This window comes from Cetorhinus maximus, chromosome 1 (assembly GCF_964194155.1).
Source record: "Cetorhinus maximus chromosome 1, sCetMax3.hap1.1, whole genome shotgun sequence".
Classification (NCBI taxonomy): domain Eukaryota; kingdom Metazoa; phylum Chordata; class Chondrichthyes; order Lamniformes; family Cetorhinidae; genus Cetorhinus; species Cetorhinus maximus.
Genome location: NC_135879.1, coordinates 188,451,016 through 188,470,971, shown reverse-complemented (window position 1 = coordinate 188,470,971; position 19,956 = coordinate 188,451,016). Strand labels below are relative to the sequence as shown.

At 40.0% G+C, this 19,956-nt stretch overlaps 1 protein-coding gene across 4 annotated transcripts in view; it reads left to right on the top strand.

Moving 5' to 3' along the window:
* The window catches only part of LOC144685960 (talin-1), a 255,104-nt gene that overhangs the window by 141,454 nt on the left and 93,694 nt on the right, over window positions 1–19,956 (top strand). For 3 of the 4 annotated variants that reach the window (XM_078551029.1, XM_078551047.1, XM_078551038.1), the window contains exons 15-23: window positions 1,235–1,348; window positions 3,481–3,589; window positions 6,346–6,554; window positions 7,081–7,179; window positions 7,291–7,350; window positions 8,964–9,131; window positions 9,439–9,733; window positions 14,947–15,113; window positions 16,840–16,968. In XM_078551029.1, the coding sequence (XP_078407155.1) occupies window positions 1,235–1,348; window positions 3,481–3,589; window positions 6,346–6,554; window positions 7,081–7,179; window positions 7,291–7,350; window positions 8,964–9,131; window positions 9,439–9,733; window positions 14,947–15,113; window positions 16,840–16,968 (1,350 nt within the window). The remainder of the gene's footprint in view (window positions 1–1,234; window positions 1,349–3,480; window positions 3,590–6,345; window positions 6,555–7,080; window positions 7,180–7,290; window positions 7,351–8,963; window positions 9,132–9,438; window positions 9,734–14,946; window positions 15,114–16,839; window positions 16,969–19,956) is intronic. The other variant, XM_078551056.1, reaches the window with a different exon arrangement.

The following is a 19,956-nucleotide window of genomic DNA, read 5'->3' as shown; positions in this document are numbered from 1 at the left end:
TAACACTAGCTGTCAATCAGTCTCCGAAAACCAGAGCTCATTCATGCTTTGCCAGCTTGACAACACTTTCTGCATGTGTGGTTGCCCTAGTGAAGCGTCCTGAAATTGCCACTTGGAACAGGATGTGTATTTCATGGAACTGTGTGCTGTTGCATACCTTTTTTTTTGACTCTTAATTAAAGAGAAACAATCCTAAGACTTGAAAATAAAAGCTACTCACCAATCAGCTCCTTCCCATGTGCTGTCAGCACTTCAGGATTCATTGGTTTTCTGTTGCAGGAATGTAGCATGATATGACTTGCTGTATGTAGGTTTGTAGGGGGGTAAAAGAAGGCTGTGAACAAATCAAAATTGACTTGGGAAAAGTTGATTGAAGCACAACTACTATTTCTCTCAATACTCCCACCCCAGTTCAGATCAATAAATAGACCCTGCATTCTGTTAGCACACAACCAAGTGCCTGGAAGTCTAGAGAAGTAAGGTTAATTGTTGTTGCAGAACTGTTAGGCCTGTAGTAGCCGCAATGGCTGCCAGTTTTGAAGATTTTTGGTTGCTATCTATCTGCCCCCCCAGGAACCCATGGAAGTAATTGGATAACACAACGCGCTGGGTCCCTGCAGGTGTCTCCAGCCCTTTTTTTCCTTTTGCAAACAAGTATAAACAAGAAATAAGTATTCCTTGGTCACAAAACAGATGGAAAAAAAATCACCCTAATATTGTTTTGAGGGTAATACTGAAAAGCCTGTTGAATGGATACCAAACAGTTCCCATCCATCTGAGAAGCACATTGAATCATCAGGAAAGCCCTATGCAGTGGGAAATGATGGGTTTCTTGGAGACTATAGTTGGCTGATTGGTGAAGCGATCAGCTGCTGTTCCACAGTCCATAACATTCTTTTAATGTGCATGTTAGAGTACTAAAGACAGCCAGATTATAAATCTAGAGTTCAAGAACATTAATAAAAAGTGAATGTGTGTGTAGTTTGAATTGCTATTTACTTCTGAACACTTCTAGCTGTTCTGCATGTTTTATTGGGTGATATTGCTGAACTTGACTCAATAAAAGTTTTAGAAATCCCTTCTCTTTAAAATAAAAAACTTGTTTTTTTAACAATATTTTGAACACTGCAGATTCCATAGTGAACTGTTGGTAGCAGTACAAGAATGAATGAATGCTTTCTTTAATATAAGATTATTAACGTGCAATTTTTACAATGGCCTTTTTTCTTTTCAGACATCTGCACAGCAAGCTCTCATGGGAACTATTAATTCCAGCATGCAGGCTGTGCAGCAAGCAACAGCTAGTCTGAATGATGTCGATGCCTTGCCTCCCCTTGGACATGATGCTGTAAGATGATTGATTCACTCATTCACTGAACCATTACATACTTCAGTTCTATTAGTAACTACCTGATCTGTATATGTTAGTGCAAGTGCATAAATTTATGCATACATCGATGATTCTACGGACATAAGATGAAATTGTACAGGTATACAACAGACGTGAAGAACAGGCACTGTGGCATGGCACTGCGAGCTATTGGGTAATTGGTTCTTGGATCAGGTTGGCTGAAGAGGTAGCATAATGGCTGCTGGTTCAGGGACTTGGATTTTGTCCAAGGGATATTAGAGTCATACATTGCTGGAGAACTGTGTGCAGTAAAATTGCTCGAGCAGCTTGTGACCCTGCTAAAGCAATATTTAGAGGTTGCATTGTAAATTATGCTACTTACATAAAGGGAAAAATGCAAAACATGTGTAACATGGCACCATAACTTAACTTTGTATTGAATTTCTGCAAGTCAATCGCTTCTATGCTAATTTGCTCCTCATATAGTTGAACACATTACTTGCAAGAAGATTCAGTTTTACCCCATCTTAGATATAGCAAATATGCTCTGAAATAAGACAGGTGGTTTACTAGCTCGTTGCTCAAGGGAAATGGAGATATTAGTCGTTTTAACTATTAAGTTGAATAGCACACTTGTTTGTCATCTGAATGGCTATTATGAAGATGATAAATGTATATATCATTTTCCACATTGTATGTATTCCTAAATTAGAAAAAAACTTCTTTACAGCTTCCATTAATAAACATGAGTCAAAGGAAGAAGTTACAACCTTTAACAAAAGCATGAGTTTTATGAAACAGAAACAAAAATTGCTGGAAAAACTCAGCAGGTCTGACAGCATCTGTGGAGAGAAAGACAGAGTTAACGTTTTGAGTCTGTATGACTCTTCAATTCTGAAGAAGAATCATACGGACTTGTGACAGTACAAATTTGATTTGATTTTATTCTGAATAGGAAGTCTCTTCAAGCAAAACAACTCCTGATGCAATAACCACACTTTTGTAACCAACTATTTAGAGATAACTGCTCTAGAGGTGGTTGCATCTTGTTTAGAGTAGTGCGATAAGTATCAACAATAACAATTTATTGTGCATTTCTGCCATTTCATTATTTAAAAATTAATTTTACTGCTTTGCTCAAGGCAATCTGTTGCTGGACTAGTAATCCAGAGACCCCAGGGTAATGCTCTGGGGACCCGGGTTTGAATCCTGCCTTGGCAGATGGTGGAATTTGAATTCAACAAAAATCTGGAATTAAAAGTCTAATGATGACCATGAAAGCATTGTCGATTGTTGTAAAAAACCCATCTGGTTCACTAATATCCTTTAGGGAAGAAAATCTGCCGTCCTTACCTGCTCTGGCCTACATGTGACTCCAGACCCACATCAATGTGGTTGACCGTTAAATGCCCTCTGAACAAGGGCAATTAGGGATGGGCAATAAATGTTGGTCTAGCCAGTGACACCCACATCCCACGAATTAATTAAAAAAAACTCTTTATACCCATTAGAAAGGAGCTAGCGAGAGCGAAAAATCCCCCACCTCATTCACAATATAATTGTATAATTACATATTATATTAATCCAGTCATTATATTACAAAATCTTTGAATTTTAAGCAATATTGCAGTAAATCTAATATTTGTGAACTTCTAATGAAGAGCATACATTTTTCAATCACCACGTGGGCTCGGCCAGCGCCTTCCCCATGCACGCTTGGCCAGCGCACTAAAGAAAGCATGATGTTTTTATTTCTAATTTAAATCATGTTTCAATATTGGATGTGGATTATAAAAAATGGAGTATTAATCACTTTGTTGGCATCTACTCTAAAAGGTCTGTACTACTCGCCAGTGGTATGACTGATTATCCTGTATGGGAGCACAGTACTATAAGCTCAAAGATTGTCCCATCATCAAACATGCTTCTAAATCAGGCTTTATTCTGATATATATCATATATACACAATGATCTTGCTTTGAATGCTGTTATGTAGGTCATCCTGTAGACCTGACAATCCATTGTCCTGCAATAATTCTATTGCAGGTGTAATTCTATAATTCTAAATTGACATCAAAATAGTGTGGATTTGATTTTTAATGTGGGGCTTTAATGTTTTTACATTCTAGGCCTCAAAAGCATGGAGAAAAAATAAAATGGATGAATCCAAACATGAGATCCATTCACAAGTTGATGCCATTACTGCAGGCACAGCGTCAGTGGTCAATCTCACTGCAGGTGAGTTAAAGAGACAAGAGTGTGTTACTGTAGTGTATGTTTAGAAAATGAAATTAAATCTAACAATTGGCAGGATTATTGTGAACATTTTAAAGTAATAAAGTTAGTTATGGAATCTTGATTATTTTAGGAATCATAGAATAGTTACAGCACATTCTGCCTGTCGAGTCCATGCCAGCTCTCTGCAAAGCTAGTCCCATTTCCCCGCACCCTTTCACTGTATCACTGCACATTTTTGTCTTGAGATGCTTATCCAATTCCCCTTTTGAAAGCCATAATTGAATCTGCTGCCACCACACTCTCGGGCAGTGCATTCCAGATCATAATCACTTGTTACGTTATTTTTAAAAAATTCCTTAGGTCCAGGGGGACTCGTCATCCTTTAGACCCATTAGTTTTCCTAGTACTTTTTCTATGGTGATAGTGATTGCTTTAAGTTCCTCCCTCACTTTTGCACCCTGATTTCCCACTATTCTTGGGTTGTTTTTTGTGCCTTCTGATCCAAAATATTTTGTTCAAAGTCTCTGCCATTTACTTTTTTGTCATTATTAATTCCCCAGTCTCAACCTCTAAGGGATCAATGAACATACAAACATACGAATTAGGGGCAGGAGTAGGCCACTCAAGCTTGCTCCACCATTCAATAAGATCATGGCTAATCTGATTGTAACCTCTTGCCCATCCCGGATAACCTTTCACCCCCTTGCTTATCAAGGATCTGTCTACCTCTGGCTTAAAAATACTCAAAGACTCTCTTCCTTAAAAGGCAGTGAAAGCAGAATTCAGAGAGGAAATTTCTCCATCTTAAATGAGCAGCCCCTTATTTTTAAACAGTGACTCCTAGTTTGAGATCCTTCCACGAGGAAACATCCTCTCCACATCCACCCTGTCAAGACCCCTCAGGATCGTGAAGGTTTCAATCAACGTGCCTCTTACTTTTCTAAACTCCAGTGAATACAAGCCTACCCTGTCCAACCTTTCCTCATAAGATAACCAGCCCATCCCTGTTATTTGTCTAGTAAACCTTCTCTGAACTGCTAATACATTTACATCTTTCCTTAAATAAGGAGACCAATACTGTACACAGTACTCCAGATGTGATCTCGCCAGTGCTCTGTATAACTGAAGCATAACCTCTCTACTCTTGTATTCAATTCCCCTCGCAATAAATGATAACATTCTATTAGCTTTCCTAATTACCTGCTGTACCTGCATACTAACCTTTTGTGATTCATGCATTAGGACACCCAGATCCCCCTGAGCTCTGCAATATCTCACCATTTAAATAATAAGGTTTTTTATTCTTCCTGCCAAAATGGACAATTTCACATTTGCCCACATTATACTCCATTTTCCAGATCTTTGCCCACTCACTTAACCTATCTGTGTCCCTTTGTAGCCTTATGCCCTCTTCACAACTTAATTTCCTACCATTCTTGGTATCATCAGCAAATTTAGCAGCCATATCTTCAGTCCCTTCATCCAAGTCATTTATATAAATTGTAAAAAGTTGAGGTCCCAGCACTGACCCCTGTGGTATCCTGTCAACCTGAAAAAGACTCATTTATGCCTACTCTGTTTCCTATTAGCTAGCCAATCTTCTAACCATGCCAGTATTTTACACCCTACATCATGTGCTTTTATTTTCCACAATAACCTTTGATGTGGCACCTTCTCAAACACCTTCTGGAAATCTAAGTACGGTACATCCACTGGTTCCCCTTATCCATAGCACATGTTACTTCTTCAAAGAACTCCAATAAATTGGTTAAACATGATTTCCCTCTCAGAAAACAATGTGACTCTGCCTGATTGCCTCGAATTTTTCCAAGTGTCTTGCCATGACATCTTTAATAATAGCTTCTAACATTTTTCCCAATGACAGATGTTAAGCTAACTGGTCTGTAGTTTCCTGTTTTTTGTCTCTCTTCCTTTTTGAATAAAGGATTTATATTTGCTGTTTTCGAATTGAATGGAACCTTCCCCGAATCTAGGGAATTTTGGAAAATTAAAACCAGCTCATTAACTATCTCTCTAGCCACTTCTTTTAAGACCCTAGGATGAATGGATGGTCCATCAGGACCCAGGGATTTGTCAATCCACAGCTCCAACAATTTGCTCAATACCACTTCCCTGGTGTTTGTAATTTTCCTGAGTTCCTTCCTACCTCATATCCTATTGAAGAATTTTTAAAATTGTAAGAGAAAATACCAGCAGGATTTAAGAGCAAGGCAGTCAGTAGTGTGATTAGGCAGTGGGAAAACTGAGCAAATATGCAATCCTCTGCTGCTGTTAGAAATTATGAAGATTAAAACTGATAGATTTTTTTTGTTAGAAAATGGCATCAAGGGATCTGGAGCAGAGAGGTGAATGGAATTGAAGTACAGATCAGCCATGAACTAATTGAACATTGAAACAGGCTGAAAGTAGCAAATATTACTTAGGCATCAGTGGACTTTCATAAACTTAGATTGCTTTGATTTGGTGTCTTACCCTTTGTTTGCTGTTTGTTTGCTTCTCTTATAGTTTCCTGCTATAACTGTCATAGCAGCAGGCTGTCTGTGCTGCCTGCCTTGTTTTTAAGATCAGAATCTTATGTCACTACTAAGTATCTAGGGGAATATATTGTAATGCATTATTTTTGAAGAATTTATATCTGCATTAAACATAAGTGTACAGTTTACATATTTAATTGTCAACCTCGGTGCCAATTATAGTATCACTATTTTTAAAACTGTGCTGATTTTTTTTTACAGGAGATCCTCTTGATACAGACTACACGGCAGTTGGATGCGCAGTGACAACCATCTCCTCAAATTTAACTGAGATGTCAAAGGGTGTCAAACTGCTGGCAGCCCTAATGGAGGACGAGGGTGCAAATGGACAGCAGCTACTGAAAGCTGCTAAAAACCTGGCTTGTGCTGTGTCAGAATTACTGAAGACTGCTCAGCCAGCTACTGCTGAGGTGAACTATTTCTTAATCAAAATTCTTGGAATAAATTATTCTTCCAAGAAGAGAGCCATATAAATTTGTTATTCCCTTTTTTAGGAACTAATTTAACTGCCCATCTTGAAATTTGCCTTAAATGCAACAGAGGTGGCAAGATTATGTTGAACATTTGTTATCAATTACAAAATGCTGGTGACATTCAAATGGACGGAAATTATATTCACTCAGCCAAATTCCTAATCAATGTATTAGTACATTCTATTAGAAATGCAAAACAGGGAAGATAATTCATTATTTACAGCCTTCTGATCAAATTTACCTAATTAATTATTTAAAATGTAGCTTATTTAAGTCACCAATCATTGCAAAGTACTAAAGATGCATACAATTGATATGGTAAGCAGGTAATGTCGTGTAACAATCACTATGGTTAGTGGCTTTCCTTTTGGTTAAAGTCAGTAAGTTGCCACAAGTCAAATGTATTTAGTTTCTTTCTAATTAGGTGCATAAGTATTAAGAGGTTTAATATTTTGTATTGCAGCCTCGACAGGTCCTGCTTACAGCTGCTGGTACTGTCGGTCAAACAAGTGGTGAGCTTCTCCATCAGATTGGGGAAAGTGATGCAGATCCACGGTTCCAGGTATGTGCTGACCACTAAAGGATTCATTTTACATTACATTTATTAAACGTTAGTCATTGAGATTATTGATGTGTTAACATTCTGTTGGAATCTTGTAAATCCTTTGTATAGTTTCCTGTAGGTGCACAAAAATACACAGCAAGGAATATATCAGGTGTTGCTCTCAAAACGGTAAACATAGTTTATTCAACTATTTCATTGAATAAACCATTTTGATGCAATTTGTTTCCAAATATACAATCAAGATTGTCAATAACATTAAATCTCAGATATTGTACTAACTGATTCAAATGGAAATTCGATTGCACTTATCTCTCAATTAAATTTGCAATAAAATTGCTTTGCAAATATTCCACCCTACATTGTTTGAAACTGAATTGTGTGGCACTGGCAAAATAACAATGTTTGGCAGTGCTTATTTGATAGAATTCTATAATGCATCCAACTCTCTGGGCAAAAATACTTAATTCAAAAGGTGCAAATGCCATATGTCAGGACTGCTGTTATGGAGAGATCTACAGTACATGGAATATAGAAATGATCCCATTGTTATTGTTTGTGGGATCCTATTTACCTAATGGGCAGGACCTTGATGAGGTGGGAAAACAGTCTTTGCCGTTTTCCATGCTCTCTTCAGCTCAAAGATTTTGCGATGTAACTTGCTAGAAATGCAAGCTGATGGTGTGCCAAAGGCAACGAGGAACAGGGTGAATGGCTAGGCCAGGAGAATGTATCCTTAACCAATGAGATTTGTGGGTTTAAAAAGGAACAAGACTGACTTAGAAGCAGTGAATTAAAGTGGGTGAAAGAGTTAAATATGTATAGGAGGAAAAATAGTAAGAAAGATGGGTGAGGTGCAATTCATGTTAAGCAACCAGTAGAGCAGCATAAAATAATGACCAAGTTTGAGAAATTCACAACTCATTATTGCCTGATTTGCACATTAATAAGAGTTGTTCTCGGGCCGTTATTTTTCCAGCAAGTTGTGGCCCAAGTTTACCTCTCAATCTATATACATCAGAGACAAACTTCAAGGATCCCAGTGTTATAGGGGTAATATGACTAGATTCTACACAGAAAATCTTTTAACTTCTAAAACTGGACTGATTATTTTCATTCATACCAAATGAACCCGGTCAGTTTGCTGCATTATTAGCAGCTATGACCTGAACATCTGCAGTTAACTACCCAGCAGTGATTGAGTAATTCCCAGTGCATGTTGGGATAAGTGCAAAGTGATTGTTCACACTTAATTGTGTCAAATGAATATATTCCTATTTGATTATTTGTTTTAATTGCATTGCTTCAATCTTTGAAAAAGGCAATTCTGGTTATCATGGAACTTAAAATTTTGATCTGGCTTTAAATTGTCTCTATATAGCTAGAGTTATCAGGAAGAAAAACTGCATAAAATTTAATATAAATGTTTTATGCAGAACACTTGTATTGTCAAGTGGACCTGATGTCTTATCTAGTGATAATGTTAAGCCAAAGTAGAGCAAATACAGTCAATTAGTATCATGAAAACTAGACAGTGCTTTTCAGTTTTGCTAACTTCACTGTCATCTAATAATGGCAGTGATTTTTGTATACATGATTCTACATTTTCAGACTATTACAGATCTAAATGAATTCTAATGTGCTACAAATTCTGAAAATCGACATGTGTAAAATAAAATGTACTAATAATATTCCCAAAGTTTTTTTTATAATCAAATGTAGTTATTTCAAACATACCAAACATTAAAACATGCCATGACTTTCCATTTTCTGATCACTTTTAGGACATGCTTATGCAGCTGGCCAAAGCTGTAGCAAATGCAGCAGCAGCTTTGGTCCTGAAGGCAAAGAATGTGGCTCAGAAAACGGAGGATTCAGTATTACAGAACCGTGTCATTGCAGCTGCAACACAGTGTGCACTTTCCACATCACAGCTTGTAGCTTGCACTAAGGTAACTATTTCAAGGTTTATTGGTTACAGGCAAGGTTTGTAGCATTTAATTGGAGAATATGGAATATCTTTGCATTTATAGCTCATCTTAGAATTTAAATCATTTAAATCTCAAACCATGTCACAAAGGTGGCATGGTAATTAGATCTGGTGAACCTGTTCTGTTATGACAGCTGAGATAAATGTTATCCCAAAAGTAGGAACTTAATGAAGTAAAAAATGACTTTTGTTAAATCACTCTCTCCTAAATGCCCTTTGATCATGCTTGTAAGTAGGAGTAATTTTCCACATCTTCCCTCTTTTTACAGGTAGTAGCTCCAACTATCAGCTCTCCTGTATGCCAGGAACAGCTGATTGAAGCTGGGAAACTAGTTGCTAAATCAGTGGAGGGATGTGTGGAGGCTTCACAGGCTGCAACAAATGATGAGCAGCTGCTGAAACAAGTCGGTGTAGCAGCCACTGCTGTGACTCAAGCCCTCAATGACCTGTTGCAGCATATCAAACTGTATGCTGCTGGAGGACACCCACTGGGGCGCTATGATCAGGCGACAGACACTATTCTAACAGTGACAGAAAACATTTTCAGCTCTATGGGGGATGCTGGTAAGGAAATTGCTGCTCTGAATGGTGCACCTACAATATATGCTAATATGGAATGAATACAGAATAAAAAACTATGGTTATTAAACATGAAGTATGAGTCTGATAGAAAAAGGCAATGTAACCTTAAAGCTTTCTAAAGCAATAGTTAAATCTAATGGGTGCCCAAATCTTCCATCAGTTTCAATAAAACAATCGTTGGTTCTATATGTATAAATTTAATTGCATTTCCAATTGTTAACTTTCTACCATTGCTGAAGGTGTTGAGCCTGTGTAGATAGCAGAACCCTTCAGTACCTTGCTCAATTATCATTCTTAATATATTAGCCTGGGCTGAGAGTATCAGCAGCCCAATACAGCATACACTATTTCACCACGAGTGGCTGGATAGTAATTAGGGCATGATCACTGATGGCTTTTTTTTCCCTCTATCTATCTAACCTCGACTCACTGAGGCAAATTAAAGTTTATTAATTATTGTCCCAGCTGAGATTAGCTAACTCTATGCTGACTAAGGATTGAACCTGAGACCTTCTGAGACTGAACAAAGAACAAAGAAAAGTACAGCACAGGAACAGCCTGTGCTGATCATATTGCCTGTCAAACTAAAACATTTTGCACTTCCAGGGTCCGTATCCCTCTATTCCCATCCTATTCATGTATTTGTCAAGCTGCCTCTTAAACACCACTATCGTACCTGCTTCCACCACCACCTCTGGCAGCGAATTCCAGACACTCACTACCCTCTGCGTAAAAAACTTGCCCCGCACATCTCTAAAGTTTTCTCCTCTCACAAATCTATGTCCCCTAGTAATTGACTCTTCCACCCTGGGAAAAAGCTTCTGACTATCTACTCTGTCCATGCCACTCATAATTTTGTAAACTTCTATCAAGTCACCCCTCAATCTCCGTCGCTCTAGTGAGAACAATCCGAGTTTCTCCAACCTCTCCTCATAGCTAATAACCTCCAGACCAGGCAGCATCCTGGTAAACCTCCTCTGCACCCTCTCCAATGCCTCCATATCCTTCTGGTAATGTGGCGACCAGAATTGCATGCAATATTCCAAACGTGGCCTAGCCAAGGTTCTATACAGCTGCAGTATGGCTTCCCAGATTTTATACTCAATGCCCCTGCCGATGAAGGCAAGTATGCCATATGCCTTCCTGACTACCTTATCCACCTGCATTGCCACTTTCAGTAACGTGTGGACCTGTACAGCGAGATTCCTCTGCCCGTCGATGCACTTAAGGGTTCTGCCATTTACTGTATAATTCCTGCCTGTATTAGACCTTAGGAGTCAGGGAGAAAACTCTCTACTGGTTGAAGTCATACCTAGCACAAAGGAAAATGGTTGTCAGAGGTCAGTCATCTCAGTCCCAGGACATCGCTGCAGATGTTCCTCAGGGTAGCATCTTACGCCCAACCATCTTCAGCTGTTTTATCAATGATCTTCCCTTCACCATAAAGTCAGAAATGGGAAATTGCTGATGACTGCAGTGTTCAGTTCCATTTGCAACTCCTCAAATGATGAAGCATTCTGTTCAACATACAGCAAGATCTGGACAACATTCAGATCTGGTCCACTAAGTGTCAAGTAACATTCGTGCCACACAATTGCTAAGCAATGACCAGCTCGAACATAAAAGAGAATCTAACCAACTTGCCATGACATTCAATAGCATTACCATCACTTTGATCCCTCACTCTCAACATCCTGGGGGTTACCATTGACCAGAAATTTAACTGGACCAGCCATATAAATACTGTGGCTATAAGAGCAGTTCAGAGGCTAGGAACCCTGCGGCAAGTAATTCACCTCCCAACCCCTGCAAAGCCTGTCCGCCGTCTACAAGGCACAAGTCAAGAGTGTGTTAGAAGACTCTCTCCTTGCCTGGATAAGTGCAGCTCCCACAACACTGAAGAAGCTTGACACCATCCAGGACAAAGCAGCCTCTAGATTGACACCCCATCCGCAAACATTCACTCCCTCCATGCACAGTGGCAGCAGAGTGTACCATTTACAAGATGCACTGCAGGAACTCACCAAGGTGCCTTTGACAGCACCTTCCAAACCCACAACCTCTGCCACCTAGAAGGACAAAGGCAGCAGATGCATGGGAACACCACCATCTGAAAATTCCCCTCCAAGTTACACACCAGCCTGACTTGGAAGTATATCGTCATTCCTTCACTGTCATATAAGAAATAGGAACAGGAGTAGGCCATTCGGCCCCTCGAGCCTACTCCCCATTCAATAAGATCATGGCTAATAATGTGTTTCGATTTCTACATTCCCATCTAACCCTGATAACCTTTGATTTCCTTGCCTAACAAGAATCTATCTACCTCAGCCTTAAAAATATTCTCTGACCCCACCTCCACCACCTTCTGAGGCAGAGAGTTCCAAAGTTACAGAACCCTGAGAGAAAAAATTGCTCATCACTGTCCTAAAATGGTGGCCCCTAATTTTAAAACAGTTCTGGACTCACCTACAAAACGAAACATCCTTTCGACATCCACCTTGTCAAGGCTGTTCAGAATCCTGTATACTTCAATCAAATCATCCCTCACTCTTCTAAACTCCAGTGGAAAGAAGCCCAGTCTGTCCAACCTTTCCTCATAAAACAACCCACTCATTCCAGGTACCAATCTAGTGAATCTTCTTTGAACCGCCTCCAATGCATTTACATCCTTCCATAAATAAGGAGACCAAACCTGCACACAGTATTCGAGGTGCGGTCTCACCAATGACCTGTATAATTAAAGCATAACATTCTTACTTTTATGTTTAATCCCTCTCGTAATAAAGGATAGCATTCCATTAGCTTTCTTAATTACTAGCTGTATCTGCATACTAACTTTTTGCGATTCATTTTTCTAGAACACCTTGATCCCTCTGCACCTCAGAATTTTGCAGCCATTCTCCATTTAAGTAATACTCTGCTTTTTTGTTCTTCCTGCCAAAGTGAGCAACTTCACATTTTCCCCACATTAAACTCCATTTGCCAGATCTTTGCCCACTCACTCGCCCTATCTATATCCATCTGCAACCTCATGTCCTCTTCACAACATACTTTCCTACCTATCTTTGTGTCATCTGCACATTTAGCTACCATGTCTTCACTCCCCTCATCTAAGTCATTGATGTAAATCGTAAGAAGTTGAGGCCCCAGTACAGACCCCTGCGGGACTCCACTCGTCACATCCTGCCAATCCAAAAAAGACCCGTTTATGCATACTCTCCGCTTTCTGCCAGCCAATTTTCTACCTCTGCTAATATGTTACCCACTACACCATGCACTTTTATTTTCCATAGTAACCTTTGATGTCGCACCTTATCAAATGCCTTCTGGAAATTCAAGTACAGTACATCTGCAGGTTCCCCTTCATCCACTGTGCATGCTACTCCTTCAAAAAACTCCAATAAATTGGTTAAACATGATTTTCCTTTCACAAAACCATGCTCTTTCCAATTGCCTTGAGCTCCTTTAAGTGCCCAGTGTCACTGGGTCAAAATCCTGGAACTCCCTTCCTAACAGGACTGTGGGTGTTCCTCCAACACATGGACTGCAGCGGTTCAAGAAGGCAGCTCACCATCACCACCACCATCTCGAGGGCAATTAGGGAAGGGCAATAAATGCTGGCCTAGCCAGCGAAGTTCACTTCCCATGGATGAATTGTTAGTAAATAGAAATAGTTTAAATAAGTGCGTGATGCATTTATTCATTGCCTGAATTGCTGAGCCATCTGGTTAATTAAAGTCACCGTATAAACAAAATAGAACACGAACAGATGTTTGCTTCTATCTTTTTTGAACAAAGAGCTTTATTTTTGCCCCCTTTGATGGAATAGCTTGTGGTATCTAATGAATGAATTTGCATTTTTAGCATCTAACACATTTTCAAAATGTCCCAAAGCACTTCCCAGCCAATTGAGTTCTTTTTAATAAAAAATGTAGTTACTTTGTAGTACAGGCAAAAGTGGCAGTCAACTTCTGCACAGCAAGTTGTCACAAACTGCATTGAGATAAATGACTGGATAATCTATTTTCATAGTGTTGGGTTGAGTGATAAATCTTAAAGAAAGAAAGGCATATATATAGCATTTATTTCTATGTTGGCATTTATTTATATATTTGCATTTACATAGCACTTTTCATGACCGCCAGACATCTCAAAACACTTTACAGCCAATGAAGTGTGACCACTGGTGTAATACAGGAAGCGTGATGGCCAATTTGCACACAGCAAGCTCCCAGAAACAGCCATGTGATAATGACCAGAAATCTGTTTTTTGTGATATTGATTGAGGATACTGGGGATAACTGCCTTCCTCTTCTTCAAAATAGTGCCATGGGATCTTCTACATCCACCAGAGATGAGGGCCCCAGTTTAATGTTTCATCTGAAAGATGGTCCCTCCGATAGTGTAGCACTCCCTCAGTCCTGCACTGGAGTGACAGTCTTGATTTTTGTGTTGTTGGAGTGGGGCTTTTTTTTATTATTCGTTCATGGGATGTGGGCATCTCTCAGGGGGCATCAGATGGAGGCCAGACTAGGTAAGGACGGCAGGTTTCCTTCCCTAAAGGACATTAGTGAACCAAATGGGTTTTTATGGCAATCGACAATGGTTTCATGGTCATTGTTAGATTTTTAATTCCAGTTTTTTATTGAATTCAAATTCCACCATCTGCTGTGGAATTCCAAATTCCACCATCTCCCCAGAGTATTACCCTGGGTTTCTGGATCATCAGCCCAGTGACAATATCACTATGTCACCGCCTCCCGCCCCCCCCCCCCCCCCCCCCCCCCCCCCCCCCCCCCCCGGCTTGAACCCAGAACCTTGTGACTCAGGGTGAGAGTGCTGAGCTTCAGCTGATACACAAATGTTGACCAAGATACTGGGAGAGCCCCCCGATCCTCTTTGAATAGTGTCATGGGATATTTTACGTCCACCTGAGAGGGCAGATGGAGCTTCATTTAACATGGCAGAGACAGAGTCTTGAACAGGGCAACACTCCCTTGGTAAGGCAGTGAAGTGTTAGCTTGGATTATGTACTTAAATTGTTGGAGTGTGGCTTGAACCCATGCCTATCTGAGTTGAAGATTAGAGTGCCACCACTGAGCCAAGGTTGACTAACAGTGAAAATATCGCTGATCTTCTATTTGGAATCTTGCTTGAATATTAAGTGTAATCTCCACCCCCTCTCACAATAGGTGAAATGGTACGACAGGCTAGAATTCTGGCCCAAGCTACTTCAGACTTGGTCAATGCTATTAAAGCTGATGCTGAAGGTGAATCTGATCTTGAGAACTCCAGAAAACTGCTCTCTGCGGCCAAACTATTGGCAGATGCAACAGCTAAGATGGTGGAAGCTGCAAAGGTAATGCTAAGGAGTTTTAACCATTGTATTTTGAATGTTTTTATTAGTGCATGCTCTCCCAACTTCGCAAAAATTGACATATTAGCCCACATTGGACATGTAATTTTTAATGGTAATGCTTTTTTCGTGTTGGCTTTTCCCTTTGTCACTGCATAGCATAAGGATTAAAAATGAACTTCGCTCTCAGAAAATTGGCCCATTATCCTTGATACTTGGTGGCCTTAGAAAAAATGTTAAAGCAGGGTATAAGCCAGGTATAAGGAGGGGCCAAATCGTGTAATTGAAATGGTGCTATCATGTATTATTGTTTAAGTATTTACATGATTGGCAGCTTTATAATAATTTGAGATACATATTTAAATTTCCTTTGTTCTAGTCAAAATTTTGTGAGTGCTTTTTTGGTCTGCTTTGTCTCAATTGGTTAGATGACCTGAAGCCATTAAAGAGCTAGAGATAGATGTCCCTCTGGACTTACAAGGTCAGCTGCAAATCGCCACGCAAGGCTCACGTTCACGGACATTGTGGAAGGCCAACTTCACTGTGAAGTTTAGCACAAGTGTTTTGAATCACTTGGGGACGGAGGAACAACTAAACCTGTAACTATGATAAACCTGCAGTGCATCGTTTATTGTATCACCTGAATACATGTGATAAATCGAGCACGATATAATTCAGTGGCAAGGATTTCCTGTTCGAAACCGAACTTGCTGTAAATTACCAAAATATTGGGCAGCTAAAGATTCATTCTGAATGATAGAATGCAAGAACTCACTTGGGATATGGAACCTGACGGAGGCCTTTGGAGGAGAGGGATAATCCAAAAATGTTACAAGAATTTACATTAGACATTATACCCTAGAATTTTGCTTTTCTTGTCGCAATGCACGGAAGATCATGGTGAGTGGGTAAAGAACTGGATTAAACAATTAAAGTCCAGTTTACAGCCTAAAGCAAACTGTGGGACATACACAGTTCTGTGTTGAAAAATTAGTTGATTTTGGACGAGTTCAACGTAGCTTCTTTCACTGAAATAGTCTGATCCTGGTATCAGAATTTTAATAAATCTAACCAAAATGTTTGAGAAGAAGCTGCTCATTTCTCAACAATTGTGTAGATTCAAAAAAATTATCTTCTCCAGTATGAACCAAGAAAAGTTGTATCACTATGAACTTCTCCGTTTTTAATCACTAACTTGAGAAGTGAGCCCTTGGGCGGGATTTTCTGGCCCTGTCTGTCACCAGGATCGGCCAGTCCCACCGAAAGCCAATGGACTTTTGGCTGGGCTGCCGAGTCTCCTGCGGTGGGTCCCACCATGACGGGGCCGGAAAATCCCAGCCCTTGTTTTGAAATAAGGTGTCATGCAAACGTTATAAATAATAAAATTTATTGCCAAATTAACAGAATCACACAATAGACTTTCTTTCATTAGAGATAGAAAATGCTGGAAATGCACGGCATGCCCATCAGAGTTGGAAAGGGAAAAGACTGATCTATTTTGGAAGAGAAAGCATTTAATCACTTCACATTCGCGTGCTGATCGGCCTAGAATTTTCTTTCTTTATTTCAGATTTTCAGCATTTTGTGCTTTTTGCTTGTTTATGATGTAAACTGTTGATGGCATTTTATCACATTACACATTCAATAATTAAGCTGTGATTTTACATTGACATAAATGTTAGATACCCTATGTAATTGGGTTAAACTCTTTCAATTATCATTGTTTTAGGGTGCAGCAGCCAATCCTGACAGTGAGGAGCAGCAGCAGAGGTTAAGAGAAGCTGCTGAAGGTTTACGAATAGCCACCAATGTAGCAGCACAGAATGCCATTAAGAAGAAACTAGTGAACAAACTCGAGGTGGGTAAAGAATACAGTGAATTTGCTGCAGTGAGTTTCATGAGTAGCTAAATTTAAACAATTCAGTAATTAGACTTGTATGTAGTGAGTGTAAAATTGATTGACTTGCTTAATGCGTAAGCTAATGGCTCAGTTGTTCAGCACACTGTGAAAAGTGATACTGATACACACTGATCAGGATGGTCTTGAGTTTGGTTTGTGCTGAAATGCCTAATTTCAGTCACCACAGGTAGTGGTAGTTAAATTGGTCCCAGTGGCCCTGAGCAAGTGAGAGAAAATCAGGTGAAGATTATATTCCTGACCTTCAATGTAGGTATGAGTTTTGTAGAAAAATAGGATGAAGCTAGGTAGAATAATCTACAACACTCTTCACTGCTTAGGCTAACAAATAAAGAATAGCTACTTGAACCAGGTAGGTCATCCAAAAAATAACCAACATGGTTGACTCTAACTGCCCTCCAACATGGCCTAGTGAGTCACTCGGTTATATCACCACAATGAAGAATAAAATTGGATGAGCTCTTTGGCTGCACACGAGGCATTGAATTATGGCACATTCAGTCCTGCTAAGTCCTCCTCACTAACATCTGGAGACTGGTGTCAAAGTTGGGAGAGCTGTCCAACAAGACTGGCATAGGAGCATAGAGCACATGGAATTGGGGGGAATATACTGGCATGGATTGAGAACTGGTTAACAGTCAGAAAAGAGTAGTAGGAATAAATGGGCCATTTTCGGTTGGCAGTCTGTGACTGATGGAGTATCACAAAGATCAGTGCTTGGGCCCCAGTTATCCGCAATTTATATCATGATTTGGGTGTGGGGATTAAATGTAATATTCCTGAGTTTGCAGATGACGCACAACTAGGTAGCAGTGAGAGTCATGAGGAGGATGCAAAGATGCTTCAAAGGAATTTGGAGAGGCTAAGCGAGTGGGCAAAAATTTGGTAGATGGAATACAATGTGAAGAAAGGTGAGGTTAACCGCTTTGGTAGGAAAAACAGAAATACGGAATATTACTTAAATGGTGAGAGGTTGGAAAGTGTTGAACTTCAAAGGGACTTGGATGTCCTTGTTCATGAGTCACTGAAAACTAACATGCAGGTGCAAAAAGCAATTAAGGCAAGTAGTATGTTGGCCTTTATTACAAGACAATTTGAGCATAGGAGTAAAGATGTCTTACTGCAATTATATAGAATCATGGTGAGACCACAGCTGTAGTATTGTTTTTTATTCATTAGTGGGATGCTGGTGTCGCTGGCTAGGCCAGCATTTATTGGGTCTGGAGTCATATGTAGGGCAGACTAGGTAAGGATGGCAGGTTTCCTTCCCTAAAGGACATTAACGATGAGGTGGGTTCTTTCGGCAATAGTTTAGTGGTCATCATCAGCCTTTTAATTCTAACTTTTTATTGAATTCAAATTTCACCATCTGCCGTGACGGGATTCAAATCCAGGTCCCCAGAGCATTATCCCAGTCTCTGGGATACTAGTCCAGTGACGATGCCACTATGCCACTGTCGTTTTGGTGGACTTACCTAAGGAAAGATATGCTTGCCATAGAGGGAGTGCAACAAAGGTTTACCAAACTAATTTCTGGGACATATGGATTGTCCTATGAAGAAAGATTAAATAGACTGGGTCTTTATTATCTGGAGTTTAGGAGAACGAGAGGTGACCCTATTCAAGCATAAAAAATTCTTACGGGGCTCAACAGGGTAGATGCAGGAAAGATGTTTCCCCTGGCTGGGGTGCTCTAGAACCAGGGGACACAGTCTCAGAATAAGGGGCAAGCCATTTAGGACTGAGTTGAAGAGGAATTTCTTCACTCTGGTGACTCTTTGGAATTCTCTACCCTAGGCAGCTGTGGAGGCTCAGTCATTGAGTATGTTCAAGACTGAGATCAATAGATTTCTACATATTAAAAATGCCAAGGGATATGGGGATAGTGCAGGAAAATGGGGTTGAAGTAGAAGATAAGTCTTGATCATATTGAATGGCGGAGCAGGCTCAAAGGGCTGAATAGCCTACTTCTCCTGTTTCTTATGTTCTAATTAGCCAATATCCCATCATCTGAAGAAGTGTCATATGGATCTGAAGCATTTATTCTGTTCATCTCTCCACAGATGCTGCCTGACCTGAGTTTTTCCAGCATTTTGAGTTTTTATTCCATCGTCATCTCTGGGTATGCCCTGTTCCTCTGGCAGGTCATACACTACAGGTGGTGCCACAGTGGTATACAGGCGTGAGAGAGTAGCCCCTTAGAGTCCTCAAGATGGGCTCCAGATCCTATGAAGTCTCACAGTTTCAGTTAAAACTTGGACATGTAAACCTCTTAGCACCACAACCCTCTTTTAGCTGGTCAATCATACTCTTTAATGGTAAGCACTATTTGAAGGATATAATTGAGGGTAACAAGGGCACAGAATGAATGCAGATGGGGGACTTTGGTCAACACCAAGATTGGTTTGGTAATACTATGACTGATCAAGGTAGCTGATTCCAGAAGGATATGGCTGCCAAACTTGGGTTGCAACAGGTGCTGAAGAAATAAGCTCGATCCCACCAATCTACCTGTGGCAAATGCATCTTTCCATTACAGTATTCATAAGGAGTGACCACTACACAGTCCTTGTGGAAACAAGTCCTGTCTTCACACTGAAGACAGCCTCCATTGCACTTATGGATAGAGGAAATGTACATCTGCTAGCTCAAAACTGGATATCCATGAGGGCCTATGGACCCTCAGCAACAGCTGAATTGTATTCTACCACTATCAGTAACCTCATAGCCTAGTATATCCCTTACTTTGCCATCACTATCAAGCCATATGACTGACCCTGGTTCAACACGGAAATTCTCAATGTTCCCTCTGCCATCTGAGGTGTGTGTCAGTCTTTGCTTGCCTAACCCTCTTTCTCACCTGGCTGCTTTCTTTTTGTTTTGCCTTTTTAATCCTATGTCCTGGTTTAACGTGACTACTGTTGGCAA